Source organism: Rhagoletis pomonella, unplaced genomic scaffold (assembly GCF_013731165.1).
Source record: "Rhagoletis pomonella isolate Grant_MI unplaced genomic scaffold, Rhpom_1.0 Rhpom_scaffold_00007, whole genome shotgun sequence".
In the NCBI taxonomy this organism is placed as follows: Eukaryota; Metazoa; Arthropoda; class Insecta; order Diptera; family Tephritidae; genus Rhagoletis; species Rhagoletis pomonella.
The window spans coordinates 29,618,751-29,636,490 of NW_023458561.1; the positions used below are offsets into that span (position 1 = coordinate 29,618,751).

General features: G+C 38.4%; 2 protein-coding genes across 2 annotated transcripts; one reads left to right on the forward strand and one right to left on the reverse strand.

The window, feature by feature from the left end:
- The first annotated feature begins 896 nt into the window (after window positions 1-896).
- Window positions 897-17,066, forward strand: LOC118742542 (mismatch repair endonuclease PMS2). The gene is made up of 8 exons (XM_036474689.1): window positions 897-1,278; window positions 1,341-1,500; window positions 1,560-1,703; window positions 1,774-2,339; window positions 2,402-3,026; window positions 3,097-3,795; window positions 3,869-4,119; window positions 16,862-17,066. The coding sequence occupies exons 1-8, from the start codon at window positions 1,162-1,164 to the stop codon at window positions 16,910-16,912; spliced, it is 2,613 nt and encodes an 870-aa protein (XP_036330582.1). The 5' UTR covers window positions 897-1,161; the 3' UTR covers window positions 16,913-17,066.
- LOC118742543 (solute carrier family 2, facilitated glucose transporter member 1-like) lies at window positions 4,153-13,594 on the reverse strand. The gene is made up of 7 exons (XM_036474690.1): window positions 13,450-13,594; window positions 13,267-13,371; window positions 13,026-13,186; window positions 5,834-6,428; window positions 4,722-4,934; window positions 4,540-4,642; window positions 4,153-4,476 (listed from the first exon to the last, which is right to left on the reverse strand). Exons 1-7 carry the CDS (start codon window positions 13,561-13,563, stop codon window positions 4,217-4,219), a joined length of 1,551 nt encoding a protein of 516 aa, XP_036330583.1. The 5' UTR covers window positions 13,564-13,594; the 3' UTR covers window positions 4,153-4,216.
- Window positions 17,067-17,740: the final 674 nt, after the last annotated feature.

Sequence of the window (17,740 nt, forward strand, 5' to 3'; positions counted from 1 at the left end):
AAAGTTCTGTCCCGTCCACGCCCGGTGGTTGTGTGCCTAGGACGGCATTCACAGGGCGGGAGTCTACATAACTTGAGACTGAGTCCCTGTGAATGCCGTTCAGGGCCTGTCGGTAGGTTGACGGGTCCAGATTGCCCGCTTTGAAAATCAGCTGTCTACATTTACCTTTTTTGTGCGCTTGCCTTTGCATTTAATGACAAAAATAGGGTAAATAGGAATTTTTATTGCTATTATTACTGCATATTATATTGCTATCTATTTTACAGATAAAAAATATGGAGGAAAAGGACAGATGAAATCGAAGGATACAAATTCCCCAAAAGAGTTTTTAGGGAGTGCTGCTGGAGTGACAGTCCTTGGCCAAATATATCTGGGTCGTTCCGGTTACGTAGACCCGACTGTCCCTTCTCTTCTCACCTCCTTCGCCAACGAACCGAGCAGACTCGAAAGCAAGACTTGACGTGTCTGAAAGAGGTCTAAATCTGCCTCACTTAGCCTGTTCCTGTACTTAACGATTTGTAGGATTTGCAGGTTTTATAGGAACAGCTGTTTTCGCCTTTAATAAACCTTATGTGAACGTGGCGTACCAGAACGACTTTGGCTTCACAGCCGGAATGGGAAAATTTTAGTTTGGCATCCCCCGCGTACAAAAAAAAGGTGGCCATGGGGGGGGGGGGGGGGGGGGGGGGGGTCCCCTGTTTTTAAATATATATACTTTTAGCCGCAGGAGGCTTATAGTTTTTAAGTTATTTGTTGTTAAAGTTTGTAAATTGAACTAACCTCTCGGCGCTATTTCACACAATAAACAGAATGCGTTTGAAATATACGTCAACATATCATCAGGAACGTTCAAAAAAGTTTATTCCAAACGTTCAGAATGAATAAAGAAATGCAGCCTTTATGTCTGTTCATGAAACCTCAAGCTTCCGTACGTTTCCAGCCTAATTTTCCGTCAAGATGGCGTGAACAGTTTCCCGTTAAAGCGGTATGTCCATCGGGTTGGCATCACTGCAGTCAGCTGATAAGACTTCCCCTCTTTATTAAATGTCAAATTTGTTTTGGCGCTTCCGTTTGAAGAAAATTGACAAAAATCGACATTTTACGCGGCTTTGGTATTTAATTATTTTGCATGCTTATTTTAAGAGTAAATTGAATTAAAAAATGGAAGCTGAGAAACAACTAGCGGAGGAGGAACAAATGCCAGAGGCAACCACGGCAGAGTCGGGCAAAATAAAAGCCATTGGAAAGGACACCGTACACAGAATATGTTCAGGTCAGGTAATATTTCAATGAAATAACATTAAACCTAATACTAAAAATGCCATTTAACTTCCTGCTAGGTCGTCCTCACCTTGGCAGTGGCTGTTAAAGAGCTTGTGGAAAATTCAATTGACGCTGGCGCAACGCTTGTTGAAGTAAAACTGCGCGATCACGGCTTGGAATTTGTGGAAGTGAGTGATAACGGCTGTGGAGTACTTGAACGTGACCTAGAAGCAATGAGTATTAAAAATTGTATATCTCAAGCGGACATTCAAATATTCATTTACGATTACTTGCAGCTGCTAAATACCACACTTCTAAAATTCGAGATTTTATCGATTTACGAAGTGTCGAAACGTTTGGATTCCGCGGGGAAGCTCTTAGCTCGCTTTGTGCACTCTCTGACTTGGTGGTAGTAACGAGGCATGGTTCTCAAGATGTTGGTATGATTTAAAAATATAAAATAAGGTATTTTAAAATATGCCCTTATGTTTCCACATACATATCTTTTAGGCACACGTATGGAATTGGATCATGAAGGCAAAATTAAAAAGCGAACACCCTGCGCACGAAGTGCAGGCACCACCGTCACACTCACCAATCTATTTGTCACATTGCCTGTACGACGCCGTGATTTTGTGCGTAACATACGAAAAGAGTTCAACAAAATGTGCCAAATTCTACAAGCATACTGTCTAGTTACGCGAGGTGTGCGCATAATTTGTACAAATCAAACTGTCAAAGGAAATAAGTTGGTAGTTATGCAGACGAACGGATCCCAGGAATATCTAGCCAACATAGCGGCCGTTTTTGGTAATCGGCTAACAACAGATCTTCTGTCTTTGAAGTCCATCTGTAGCAATGGACATGAGCTGACTGAGGAGAGTTTACGCGCCGAACTGCAGTTGGAACCTGGAGCTGCTGATAGCATGCAAATTACCGCAGAAGATATAGCCCAACTGAAAGCAGCACCATTTCAATTGGAAGGTTTTGTGTCCAGCTGTAGTCATGGTGCGGGACGGTCATCGAAAGATCGCCAATACTTTTATATAAATTCGCGACCCTGTGAACCAAAAAACGTAAGTGATGAGCTTACCCACTAGCTAATAGCTAAACAATAAAATGGTTTAATTTCTTTTAGATTGCAAAAGTAGTTAATGATACCTATCATCGCTACAATGGCCAACAGTATCCTTTTGTATTTCTTAATATTATAACAGCACGTTCTGATGTGGATGTTAACTTAACTCCCGATAAACGACAGGTTTTGTTAAACAATGAAAAAATCTTGTTATTTGCCATTAAGAAATCTCTCATCAATACATACGGCAACATACCATCTACATATAAACTTCAGAATTCAACCATAGTCAGCATGTTCAAAAAGGAGAACGGAAATGTTACAAACGGGTTGAACGAGTCAACCGAAGAATCGTCAGAAAGTGTGCCAAAGAGTAGTTCGCAAAGGTTCATGGACGTTTTATCACAGTGGAAAACAACTGGTGATACAGTGGGCGTAGCGTCTCGTGTCACTACCAAACGAAAATGCACTGATGAAATCGAAGTGCGCACACTGAAATTAAAGAAGATACACGAATACTTAAATAGAGAAAATTTAAGTCAAAATGCTATGCCGAAAGAGTTCAGTGCGATATCCGACAGTGAAGAAGATGAAAGCGACGAAGTAGCCAAGGACACTTTAAATGAGCAGAAGTCGCTTGACAACAGCATACTCGATTTAGAACGAATAGGCAAGGAATCTAAAGGTAAGTACAAAAAAATTAGCTTTTTGAATGAGACTCGCATCTGTCCTAATGAACACCTTCACTTTTGCAGAATTCGACTCGTTGACTGACAAAACTGTGAAACGCATTGATTGCAAGGTTTTACGAATAAAACCAGAGCCAACACTGCATTTCGTAGAAAAAAGAACAACTTCCGATTTTGTAGATGCAAACTCATACAATAATGACAGCAATGGTGACCGCGCAGATGACGATTCTATGTTTGCCCCTAACTCATCTGCGAATACAACTGTAATATTAGATGAAAGTATAGTTGATGCGGAATCTACTGCAAATTACTACTCCTGTGGAATTATGCGCATCACACTCGAGGAAATTTCGCAAAATATTAAAGCAGAGGAGAAACTAAAAGCTAGAGACCGGGAGTCTAAGAAAGCCAGATTGGAGCGCTTACGTTTCAAAAGTGAGATCAATCCAAGCCAAAATCAAAAGGCAGAGGAGGAATTGCAACGTGAAATAACCAAGGATACTTTCGCTAAAATGGAAATTATCGGACAGTTCAATTTGGGATTCATTATCGTCAAACTGGATACAGATCTTTTTATCATTGACCAACACGCCACCGATGAAAAGTATAATTTTGAGATGTTGCAACGTACAACAGTTTTGCAGTCACAACCGCTGGCTGTGCCACAGCCACTCGAATTGACAGTGGCGAATGAGATGTTGTTGCTCGACAACCTTCCGGTGTTTCAGAAAAACGGGTTTAAATTTGAAATCAATGAAAATGGTAAGATGGTATATTGCTCTTTAGTATTTCCGTAAAAGTGTTAGTTTCATTGGAATACATTTTTTTATTTTAGCACCTCCGACAAAGAAAGTGAAGTTGCTCTGTAAACCATCTAGTCAACAGTGGCAATTTGGTAAAGAAGATATTGACGAATTGATTTTCATGTTACAGGATGCTCCCGCAGGAACTGTATGTAGGCCATCGCGTATTCGTGATATGTTTGCATCGCGAGCATGTCGAAAGTCGGTAATGATTGGCACGGCTTTAAAAACCGCAACAATGAAGCAATTGGTTACGCACATGGGCGAAATCGAACAACCTTGGGTGAGTTGAAGTAAAGAATATACACAATGTAAATAATTTAATCATATAAGGCTTATATTATAAGCTTATAACTTAAGTAAGAAGTTCACTTAAACTACTAGGTTTCGCGTATATTCGATTTAAAACCCTTCGCCACCAATTGCACCACTTGTGAGGGGTCACGTCCTTTTGTTTCCGGTAGATAGCGTTTAGTTAGGATAAACAGCGCCGCACAGACAACAGAAAACGGTATGAATACGAGTGAGCCCCATGCATCCTGTAGAATGGGAAAGAGCATACCCACAGAGAAATTACACACCCAAGAAGAAACGCTACCAAGTGACATGGCCACTGGTCGAGGTGCCACTTCAAATAGTTCTATAAATGGAGCAAAAGTTATAGTGCGTTTATAGAAATGCTAATTCTCTTGCTTCTATTTACCGGATCCAATAAAAAATGGTATGGGAGCCAAACCAAACTGGAAAAAGAAAATGTAAAGAAAGATGCAAATAATGCAGCCATTGGCAAACCAAGGCACGTAGTCCTGCAATGATAAAACATAGGAGAATATTGGTCATACATATTTTCCTAATACTTTTTAATACCGTATTACTAATACTTACGATAAAGTACAGAAAAAGTGAAAATGCCATTAGCGCAATACAACAACAGAATGTTGAGAAGAGCATGAGTGGACGACGATTGAAGCGACCCATTAGATATGGGCCCATTAAAGACACAACCAAGTTGAGAGAACCGGCGCCCAAATTGGTCAACTCAGCAGCAGATGCGGTTAGGCCAGCTCGGAGGAAAATCGATACTGAATAGTAGAAAATCTGCAAAAAAAGAGAACAATATAAAGCGCAAAAGTGACAAAAATGTTTTTTTTTTCTTCAAAGAACGAGAAATGCACATTAGCTGGTTTAACGCTTTTTATAGCGGCAAACCCTAAAAATCATTGTTCTTCCTTGGAGAAAGTCTTTGCAGCAGAGTTGTTCCGAATCGTTTCGCTTTGGGCTGCCATTGAGTCCAACCCATATTTCTGCTGCATATGCCGGAGATGGCTCTATCCGGCCTCTACTTCGACTCTTGCAGCTTAAGCTTCTGGTTCTGAGCTTAGGTTACATAGCGAGTGGATCGCAAGGTATCTGGTCCCTTGTTCTTTACGCCATATGGCACCGTCGGCCTTCAAATCGCACAAAACGCCGGTGTAAGTATGCACTCTGCTCGGTGTTGCAGAACAGAATATATCAAAAGTGACTTCAGCCAAATGCAACTCCTGCGTTGGCTTTATGGCACTTTCCACTCTGCTACAAAGCTTTACTGACGCAAACATCGCGGCTACTAACAACACCCACAGAGGCTAGCGAAACTGGGCCAAGTAGGAAACTCCACTCCCTCATCCTCGACCAGCTTTCCTAGGAATATGCAACTCTGTAATTTTCACTGCAACAAATTCTAGAGTAACTTCGAGGAGATAACCGTTTTTAACGATCCTTCAAACACAGAGCCATACATATCGCCCATTATCTAATTACTTAAACCAGGCGCAACTTAGAAAAAGATATCAGTTTTCTAGACAAGCTAGAAAAACATATTGTGCCCTCTTTTTGCGACTGCCTCCAGGTTCGGTAGATAACCGATCCCTAGGACACAGATAATTTAAAATCTGCTAGTCTACTCGCCCTCGACTAAATTTTTTTTCCTAGTGTAAAATTTCTATTAGCATACTTACTGCGTTAATACCCGACAACTGCTGTCCACCCTGGTAGGCACAAACGATGATCAATGGCAGTCGTAGCTTAGGGTCAGCCAGGACAGGGCCATATCCGCTAACTTGGTCTTTTACATTCGCTTCGACTTCCATTTCAGCCATTTCCCTATTTATAGAAGCTTCGCTAACATCTCCGCGTAATGCTTTCAATTGCCTCCGCGCGCCTTTCTCATCCCCTTTAATAACGTATAACCATTTCGGACTCTCGGGATAGTAAGCCATTGGTGCATAGCAAATCAAGACCAGCACAACATAGAGGCTCATTGCCAAATGCCATTGTTCAGCGTTGCCGAAAACGCTACGTAAACTTAAAATTTGTGCTACTACAACACCAGCTGTTAGTCCCATTGGACAAAAGACGCCCAATACACCTCGCATGGAAAGTGGCGCCACTTCGGCAAGATACATGGGTAGGCAAGCAACGACTAAACCTGCTGCCAAACCAACCAGAAAACGGGCAAGGATAAGAGCCTCCACAGAGTGCAACATGCGGCAGGTGTAGAGGAGTACAGCTCCTATGATAAACAGACCACCACATGAAAGGAAACTGCTTCGTCTGGAAATATAGAATATAGAACGGGGAATGCAAAACGTTAATTAACGTAGTAAATAGTTTAACTATGTTATTGTTAAAACGAATTTTCAGAAATTGTCAAGCAAATGTAACCAAGTTAAAAGACGTATTCGCAAATATTGGGTTGCCTAAAAAAGTAGAAGTATGCATTACAAATTCGGAAATTTGTACGTTTTTTTTTTAAATTAAAGTTGGAGAAATATGTTCATAATTACCTAATTTTTTCGAGAAAAAAGATAGTTTATTCTTAAAATAAAAATTGGTTAGTTTTGATGTGAATAAAAAAAAAACGCATGTCGAGTCTGCTTCCTATTTTGTACTTCACATAACTGTTTAACCCTCTTTTTTGATGACGACCACAGCAAACGTATAAAGACTATGATTTCCGGGTATGTACCTCAAATATCCGGAACCTTAATGCGGAAGGTACCACTGCCCGGCTGGTTGATGTCCTCGGGATGACTAGGCTTGACATCACCCCCATCAAAGAAATGCGATGGACGGGTCAAGGCAAGCGTGGAGCCTTGCGATATCTACTACAGTTGCCATGTAAAAGAGCTCTAATTCGTTGTTGGATTTGTGGTAGGAAAGAGACTCCGTCGCCGATTACTGGCTAGCCACAATCCCCATCAAAGCTAGATTCTTCACTGTGCCCACGCTCCGACGCAAGAGAAGCATGAGGAGTCCAAGGATCTCTTCTATGAGCGTCAGGAGTGTACATATGAGCGCTGCCCCTGACACGATATAAAAATCGTGCTTGGAAATTTCAATGCCAAGGATGGGATCTTTAGGGCCACTGTCGGAAAATTCGGGCTCCGCGACAAAAAGTCCGATAACGGACTAGGACTGATCGACTTCGCCGGGGCCCGAAACCTGGTAATATGTAGTACTAGGCTCGGGAATAAAAATATCCATCAAGCCGCATGGCTGTCTCCAGAACGAAAAACGATAAACTAAATCGATCATGTTGTGATAGACGGAAGGCATGCTTCCAGTGTTTTAGACGTACTCGAACCACTATCTTGTTGCAGCCCAGATACGCACCTGCTTTTTTACAGCAAAAAATGTGCGCCCAATAAGGAAAGCTTAACGTGGAAATACTGCAATCAAAACATACAGCCAAGTTATTTGCCACTCGACTGTCACACCTGCTTACTGAGAGCACTCTTCAACAAAACGACATATGCGAGCAGGGGAACCACATTTCCCGCTCATTAGGTACCGCCGTCGAAGAAGTAGTCGGATTTCAGCGAAAGAACAACTGGTTCGACATCAACTGGAATCGACATTCCCCATTTGTCGATTTCAAAGCCGATTTCGACAGCCCGAAAAGAAGTTGGCTTTATGCCGCGATGACTGAATTTAGCATCCCTGCGAAACTAATACGACAATACGTTGAGCAATACCACCAGATCCGTCAGCCGTTTGATACTAAACGAGGTTTCAGAGACTCTCTATCGTGTGATTTCTTTAATCTGATATTGGATAAGATAAATAAGAGCCGCAGAAATGAACCGCTCAGGCATAACACTTTGCAAGAGCGTACAATGCTGGCATATGCCGACGACATCGACATTATCGGTAAATATAATGGCTACGTCTTTTCTGCCTTCTTAGGATTAGATAGAAAAGCAAAGCGAATGGATCTGGTGGTGGACGAGGGCAAAGCGAAGTACTTATATCCTGTTATCAAACAAACAGCAGAGGATACGCGGCTTGGCACCCGCATCACTGTTGGCAGTTTGAAAAACTAGACGACTTCGTTTATTTGGGAACCAATAATAATGTCAGCCGTGAAATCCACTCTACCAACAGTCGCTCTCTTTATTGACGCTCTAACCACCTAAGCGATTTTGGCCGAGTCCAAAACAGCACACCAGTCATTTCTCTTCTGTGTCAACTGACGCCAGCTGGAAATGCCTAGTGAATCCAAGTCCTTCTCCACCTTGTCTTTCTAACGCAGAGGCGGTCATCCTCTTCCTCTGTTTCCAACATCGCGACCAGCGTTAAATACTGTCAGAGCATTAGCGTTTCTGTCCATTCGAAGGACATCGCCAAGCCAGCGCAGCCGCTGTATTTTAATTCGCTTCACTAAGTCTATATCGTTGTAAAGCTCATACAGCTCATCGTTCCATCGTCTGCGGTACTCGCCATCGCCAACGCATAAAGGCCCGTAAATGTTTCGCAGAATCTTTCTGTCGAAAACTCCCAAGAGTCGCTTCATCAGATGTTTTCATTGCCCATGCCTCCGTGCAATACACCAGCACAGGCATGATAACCCAGCAAAAAATCGATAATCGCTTTTAGTGGTAACGTGTTCTAGAAGGCATAGCGTTATAATGCCTTAAAATTTTTTCGCTTCTTTTAGGCATTGCCGGTAACGCAAAGTAGAATGTCCTACAATATTTTATTTATTTCGCTTCTTGGTTTCATTGCCGGTAACGCAAAGTAGAATGTCCTACAATATTTTATTTATTTCGCTTCTTTGCTTCCTTTCGGGGAATGCCAAGTAGAATGTCCTTCAATATTTTATTTGTTTCGCTTCTTTGCTTCATTTCAGGGAATGCAAAGTCGAATGTCCTACAATTTTTTTTTCGCTTCATTGCTTCATTTTGGAGAATACAAAGTAGAATGCTACATCGTAGTCAGCTGAAAAATAGAATGAATATCCAAAAATTCTTTTTCTACTGTTACTTTCTGTGGAAATTTGTCCCGCATAAAAATCATGTTTTGCTTTGTTCAATTTGCAGCGAAGTTGAAGTCAGTCAATGAAGTGAAGTACAAGAGTGAGGAAGTACAATTTTAAGCTTAATTAAATATGCATGTATGTACATACAGATTTTTAAGTAAAATCTAAATACCTAAATACATACATATGTATGTATAAAAAACTGATTTATACAAATTTTAATTAATTTTAATCTTTTGAGACATTTTCTGATTTCAATTTAATATAAATAAGTATGTACTTATCTAGGCATTCTACATTAGTTTGTTTGTAAGGCATTCTTTGTTCGCTTCTCTGGATTCTGTTAATCCATGCGTTGTCCCTTCGTTTGAAGGTAATGCTGCGGGTAAGGGCTTACCGCCAATGACATGCCCATGTTAAAAGAAGGCCTTCTTGAAGCGAAAGGGCAAGCGATTCCCATCGCCCAGCTCGTTTCCACTTTCGTTTCTGTGGTAATCGTGTTTTTTGCTGGGAAGTGACTTATAGGCGTGATCTTTGTACGACGAGAGAGGACTTTACTCCTGAATTGCCTACTCAGTTCAAATCAGCACTTGTTGGCAAGAGTGATTCTGCATTGGATTTCCGTGCTGACATTAGGTTTGTTCGTCGAAAATCCAGCAAGAATTATCCAACACTCAAAATATCAGAGAGTAAGAAAAAATTCTCTCAAATTCGCTCTCATGTTGAGAAACTTGCAAATTTCTGCACGAACGCAAATTTGCAGGAATTTGCAAGTTTCGCTGCCAGCTGGCGTCCACGGTTGCATTTCAAACATAAAAAATTTTTATAGAATTTTTAAAATTCTTTCGGATGGCCAAAAACAGGATATACATGTATATTTCTTGTTGTTCTGACTTTCTTTAACATACATTTCAATTTCTTCATCGTACTAGCTGTCGGGTTTCTTAAATCGACTCTGGTTGCAATTGCATTCCGATTGCGAATACCATTTTTTTTCAGCCGAATTAAGTTCAAATCATTGGAATTAACTAAATTAATTATATCAACAATTATTTACTTCCTTTCTTCATAAAAAAATCGCTCGTGTTTATAAATTTTTAAATTTAACGAACTAATTTATTCAAATTATTGTAGACAAAAATGCAACCATGCGCCACAACCACATGTTTTTCGTGTTTGCAAATTCTTGCTGGCAAAATTTTTTCCAGCAAGAATTTGCAACATCTCTCCAAGAGAACTGTCACTTTGCTCTCACAATTTTTGAGTGTTGGATAATTTTTTGGTCTGCACGAACGCGATTTGGGCAAAAATCGTGATAATTCGTACAAATTCGTACAAATTTTTTGCTCGACGAACAAACCTATTATTATCGGTGTTAATGCTGGTTCTCAAGTAAACGAAATTCTCTACTTTCTCGAAATTATAACTGTCAACAGTGACGTGGGTGCAACGTCGCGAATGTGCTGACTGTTTGTTAGATGACAGGAGGTATTTCGTCTTGTCATCGTTGACCGCCAGACCCATTCGCTTTTCTTCGTTATCCAACTTGGAAAAGGCAGAACAGACTTCGCGGTTTTTGTTACCGATGCTGTCCGTGGCATCGGCATAAGCCAGCAATAGCTGATCCGATAGTGATTACCACAAAGAATTGGAAGCGTATGTACACGTACAAGTCCTGTTTTGTTTTCCACTTGAAAGAATTAAAAAAAATTATGTTCGAATTTCGAACTTCGAAATGCCAGCTGCTAGCGAAGCTTGCGAGAGTAAGATACCTTGTTCTCTGAATTTTGTTGCTTGCTAATTTTTTCTTACTTTTCCAAACGAACACAACTAATGCATATTTTCGTAGAATTGCTATAAATTCGTTTAAAATAAAAAAATAATAAATTTATGATGTCTATTAAAAAAAAAATAACAAATCCGCTGAGCTGTTAGTAAAATTGTAAAGGTGAATGTGCATCATAATTTTATTGTTTCAAGATTTCTGAAAAAATTCTTGTATTTTTATTCGATCAAAAAATATTTATTTCTAACAATTTCACAAAATACATACACTGCCGGAACAAAGTATTGGCACATCAAATTTTTCACAATTATGCAAAAGTTTTTATTCTAATATATTTCTGCCAATTTTGTATAAAAATGTGGTTCATCAATCAACAATAATTCCTAGATACTTAAAACTTGTACTTTATTATAATAAAATTGATTGGGCTACAAATCTGCATACTCAAAAAAATTCTAAAAAAATCTGATTAAAAAGTTGAAAATTTTCATCAAAATTTGCTGAATTTTCGCGAGTTTTGCACAAAGTTATTTTTATGTTTTATGTTGTAGAATGAACCATGTTTTTATACGAAGTTAGCGGAAAAATATTAGCATAAAAATTGTTGCATATATTGTGAAAAATTTGCTGTGCCAATACTTTGTTCCGGCCGTGTACATGGAAACTTCAAAGCCCCGGCTGCAAAATTAAATATTAATTGATTGCAGAATAAAAAGAGCCGCTTTCTATTTTTCCATTTCCTATAATTCTGGAGCTTCCAGCAAAAAAAATCTACAAATTTGATTTTCGTGTGTATTTTTGGAACATCCTAATGTGCATGCATACATACAGTATCGGTCATATCTACAGCACGGCATTTCAAAGTGATATTGTGTGTCACTTATGTTTATTTATTTATTTTTAAGAATTTTCAATTAAAATTTAGTTCATTCTCGGACAAACCCCATATATACCCAAGTTCAACAATTTGTAGAAAACTACAAAAAAGTGTAACAAATTTTCAACTAAATTTCAAACTTTTTTCTCGGAAGTGATAGAATTTTTTTGAGTACACAGTTTTTTAGCCTCTGCAATTTTAGTCTGATAATGTGCAAATTTCAAGTGGCTACGAATTACCGTTAATTTTTTAGAATTTTTTTTGTCGCATTGGCTTCCATATAATGAATAAGCTCAATTTATTTGTATATGGAAGAAAACCGCAACACCCTTGGCGAAAAAAATTCTAAAAGATCAGCGGTAACCGGTTACGTAGACCCGACTGTCGTGGGAACAGGTCCTTGTGACTGGTGTAAAATTATTATGTATGATAATAAAAGTTTCCACAGACAAAATTTGCTGTTTCTTTTAATTTTTTTCAACAGGTTACCGAAGTGTAGTAATTTAAAGGACATTTTAAAATTGATGTCGTTTTCCTCTTTTGATCCATTGACCCATTTCATTTTGTTACTTTATTTAATTTTGAGACAAATTTTCAAATGATAAGATTTTTCTCTCGGAACCTAAAGCTGCTAAATATGTATTTATTTGTATGTATGTATGAATGGGTAGCCATTTCAGTCGTAAAATGTGTGCTATTATAGCTCATAATCTTGACATTGATATCAGTTGCTCGACATTTTGATCTTTTTAGCATTTTATGACGTAGCTATTTTTTTTTTTTTTATCTATATGTATACTCATTTTATCATATTCTGGCAGCGTTTCGAAGATAGGTTTTAGGAATGCTGTTACTTATTCCAAGTTTTTTGATGCAGAAATGTTCCTAGAGCGTCTAAATGCATTTTTGTAGCAAAAAGACAATTAAAAAAAAAAATCCGCTTAAGTTTTTTTGCGGTTAGGGCTCGACCCGAAGCAGTTTTCCGTGCTTTTATAACAATTTTCAATAACCGATCCGAGTGGATCCGAGTTTTTTAGTCAGTGATACCGGATTTTTTAAGACAAAAAAAAATATAAAAAATAAAAAACAAAAAATTTACACTATTTTTCGTAATTTTCAATGCGTAAAATAAGGCCTTTTTCGAACTTTTTAGAGTACGCGTAAAACAAATATAAATCAAAATTTTTACAATTAAAAAAATATATGTACATATTTTTATATTATTACCTTCCAAATCTGTTAGCCACTTTGGCTCCCGTTAGCGATCCTATCGCGCCGCCCACGAGAAAAATTGAAACAATCGTCGACCACAAAATATTGATGCCCGTCTCAGTCAGGTGCCAGTCATAACGTTCTATCAGCGTTTGATTACACCAACTTCGCATAAACTACGTACAAATAAATAGCTCATAAAAAATATCTGTATCTAAAAATCTGCGAAAAAATAATGAGTGGCGACGCTACGCACCTCAGCAGGACTATTCATTACACCAACAAAGTAACCACTCGGCACAGCTGCACCGATTGTCGATCCAAAAGCAACAAAGGCGAGTTGTTTCGTCCATCGTCCTTCCTAAAATGGCAAGGACAATGAAGATTGAAGAGTGCAATTGCAATAGTAAACAATACGCCACACTTGCTTGCCCCGTACATTGCGCAAACTTTTGTCGACTAGTTCTTGTTCTTCATGCTGCTTCAAGGCCGGCAAACTCTCTTGCGATGCCTTCTTGTAGATCTCCGGTACCTCACACTGTGACGCCTCCATTTCGTTTGACTTTGTTCACATAATCAAGAATGGTTTTTAATATATATAAAGCAATTTAGATGCTACCAGTGTTTTTTTTTATCTATGCGAGCACCTCTGGATATGTACATACATATTTTATAAATGATATCGGCGTTAGATTAGCTCCTGTTTAATATCTGAGATGAATGTATGTGTGTATGCAGGTAAGCATGTACTTCAAAGATAACGTCGAATGTAATTATGTAGTTGTGAAAGTTAGATGCCATTGAAATAAGCGTTTCGCTATTAATTCATACTAAATTGATAAGCTGATGTGCTTGAGTGAAGTGCTAATTTGGTTTGACGACTAGGTATCCGGAGGGTAAGGCAATAAACAAAGCAAATATCTATTTGTTGAGTAAATAAAAGAATTATGTGACATTTATATTTACGTGGGGTGATCCACGATAAACAGAAGAAAAGTCAAAATCTCATTTTACTGAAACCGTACTAAATATGCTTTGTCATCTAATTTTGGAGCCCGTGCTATCTCGCAAAGTTCTCAGGCAAGACAATGTTTTTTTTCCAGAGGAGGAAGCAACGAATGCCTGAGCGCAAGTACCGCCATTGTGAGACTCTAGCCCAATAAACCTCCTACCGTCGATGTACCGATCCCGCAAGTACCACTGTTATGTATTTCACGTGGAGGGGTGGGGGGGCAGTTTGAGCAGGAAGTTCTAAGTCCGTTACTCCTCATATGATTCCACCCACCTGTTGTTGGTTTCGTATTAAACCTACCCACCCCATTGGTCCGAGCCGAGTAGCTCCCGGAGACTCCCGTGTGCATCACTGGTCTAAATGCATCGATCCAGATTGTAACTCCATATAAGAGTATTCGGGCTACCATCGGGCTCTGGAGTTTTTAGAGTTAGGTTTATGCCTCCTCTAAGGATCTCATCAGTGGTTACTGAAGGGATACCAATGTAAGCACGCTCCGTGGTCTTACGAGCATGTGCACAATACCCTGAACAGCCCTGATATATTTTTATGTTTTTTTTTTTCTGTTTCTTTAACTCTATCAAACGGGACAAAAAAACACGACCTGTAGATAAATGTTACCAACCTGAACTTTCAACTTCGTCTCTAAATTAAATGTCCAATTTGGGCTCTCTCTTTATCACTCGAAGCCTCCTAGTGCCCAGTTTCTGACGGTCGCCCATGGTGAGAGTGCTATAACTAGTTGCGGACCAAGCAAGACATGCTCTAAAAGCATAGTCCTCCGTATAAGCTGAGGCAAACCTACATTCTTAGAAGTAGAACGGTAAGCTTTGAGTAGGCAAAAGAGTTCCAATAGTTAGACATTAAACTGAAGTCCAAGGGATTTCATATGACAGAATTCAACGTTTTCTCCCTGGGAAACTTTGTATGAAAATGTTGCCGGTTGAAATTACTGCAACTGGATGATTTGGCCTACAACGTCTTCTCTTTTCCCTCAGGGCTCTAGGAAGTATTTCCTGTTTAAGAAACTCTTGAAATGATATAAACACTAAATGTAGTTAAGACTTCTATTTATTTGATTTGTTAAACCATGTTTCATGTATTTTCATCAATTACTACTACTTTTTGTCACCCCTCGTGAATAAGTACTTTTGTATATTAAGACGCATCACTCCATAAAAAAAAAATCGTTACTGTTTTCCATTCAAATTGTAAAATTTATTCGGCCTTATCGCGATTTTCATGTGAGCAAATATTCCCAAAAATTATAAAGCAAAACAAAAACAATTTTTCCCAATTTGTTTTTGTTTTGCATGTTAAACTATGGGAGCGATTTATTCACATGTAGTTGGCAATATGGCTGATTATATTTAAAGACTTTCGCCAAAATAATTCGGAAAAATATTAAGATTTACGTGAGCTAGGCACATTTGCAAATACCTGCAAAAACGAGTTTTTTTTATAAATAAAATTAGTTTTTAAACATATTATTTGCAGAAAATGCACTCAAATGATAGAAGAGTTTAAGCTTAAAAGAGGTCTGCATACAAATATTTAAAAGTTTTATCAATCGCAAGTATTTTCAAATCGGTCTAGCTCACAGCAAATCTTAATATTTTTCCGAAATATTTTGGCGAAAGTCTTAAAATATCAAATATTTTATAATTCAGGTGGAAAATCCGCAACATAATTTAGTGAGCCACCCTAATGTATATGTGTATGTACCTATTTAAGTATAAGTATTTTTTTTTCTGGATAAAAATACGTTCTTATTTAGAAATATGAGTGGAATTTCACGACGAAATGTATTCTGATGTGATAATTAAAGAAATTACTACTGAAAATAATTTTGATATTTAAATACAGATTTAATTTGTTTCACATATCTCAAGAATTGTATTTCATTTTACTCACACTCGTCTGCCATGGCCGGGAGGGAGGCTACTACTCACGTGCCGGTTGATAACACTACGCTGGGGGAAAAAAGTAAAAGAAAAATGTTTTTCTATTTAAGCATTAGCGATAAAACATATGTACAGTATCGGTCATATCTATAGCACGCCATTTCAAAGTTATATTGTGTGCAACTTATGTTTATTTATTTATTTTTGAGAATTTTCAGTTAAAATACAGTTCTTTCTCTAACAAACCCCATATAAACCCAAGTTTAACAATTTGCAGAAAACTTCAAAAAAGTGCAACAAATTTTCACCTAAATTTCAAACTTTTTTCTCCGAAGTGTTTGAACTTTTCTGAATACACAGTTTTATAGCCCAATCAATTTTAGTCTGATAATGTGCAAGTTTCAAGTGACTGAAAGATACCGTTGATTTTTTAGAATTTTTTTCGCCAAAGGTGTTGCGGTTTTCATCCATATACAAATAAATTGAGTTTATCCATTATATGAAAGCCAATGCGACAAAAAAAAATCTAAAAAATTAACGGTAATTCGTAGCCACTTGAAATTTGCACATTATCAGACTAAAATAGCAGTGGCTAAAAAACTGTGTACTCAAAAAAATTCTAACACTTCCGAGAAAAAGTTTGAAACTTAGGTGAAAATTTGTTGCCATTTTTTGAAGTTTTCTACAAATTGTTAAACTTGGGTTTATATGGGGTTTGTTAGAGAAAGAACTGTATTTTAATTGAAAACTCTTAAAAATAAGTAAATAAGCATATACGGCACACAATATCACTTTGAAATGGCGTGCTATAGATATGACCGATACTGTATGTATTTTGTAGATTACACCGCATATTGTGGGATAAGCTCAGCCCAACTGCTTGCGTACATTCTACTTACTTTTCTACTTTTATTATACTTTTTATACTTATTCAGTGCAACATTAGATTGGAAGCTCAAGTGGAAAACCTGTGCGGGTCGAACTGAAGGTAAATCGACTACAGAAAGTTTTCGAACAGTGTCGGAGAGCATTTGGATGCCTGGGTGTAGTGCTTCCTAGCAGCTGTCTAGGATTCAAGTAGAGCGCTTTTGCGTTATTTTGTTGCACTTCTCAGTTTTCATGGCGACAGAAGCTTTTTCTATAAAATCACCAAATTTTTTTCAATTGGTATAGATATTACAAATAGCAAAAGGAAAAAAACTGAGAAAGTGCCCCGTTTTCCACGATGAAATTCCAAAGAGGGCTATCCAGTGTCACGGCTTCGGGTTGATCTAAGCAGGCTCCTGCCTTCGCCAATTTATTAGCCTAGGGAAATGCTTGTATCCCTCCCCAATCGTAGAGATAGATCAAAACCTAGTTCATCACACTAGACACCGTTATCCATCTTGGATCCGTCGATGTATAGAGAGTTAGCCTCTCTTTCAATCACTCGCTCTCTTCTCCATTCTTTTCTGATTGGAAAAGCACTTGCACGTTACAGCCGAAGTCTAGAATGTCTAGCATATAATCTGTCTTCCCTCCTAATTGCATTTCATTAATGATCAACCTATCTCTGAGTCTGACCATCGATTTCATAGCCACTTCTTTCATATGAAGATCGATAGGGAGCAGGTGGATGATAGTATTTAGCGCCTACTGCTGTCTATATCCGGGCTACCATACCGGAGCGCCGTATGTCAATATTGATCTAATGATAGCGGCATATGTATGTGAATTCACATCACAAGTTTAGGTTTAGCCCCCAGATTCTCTTGCAAGTCTTTTTCGATTTCGTTTGCTATCCAGACCCATAAAAAATCATCATCAAAAAAAAA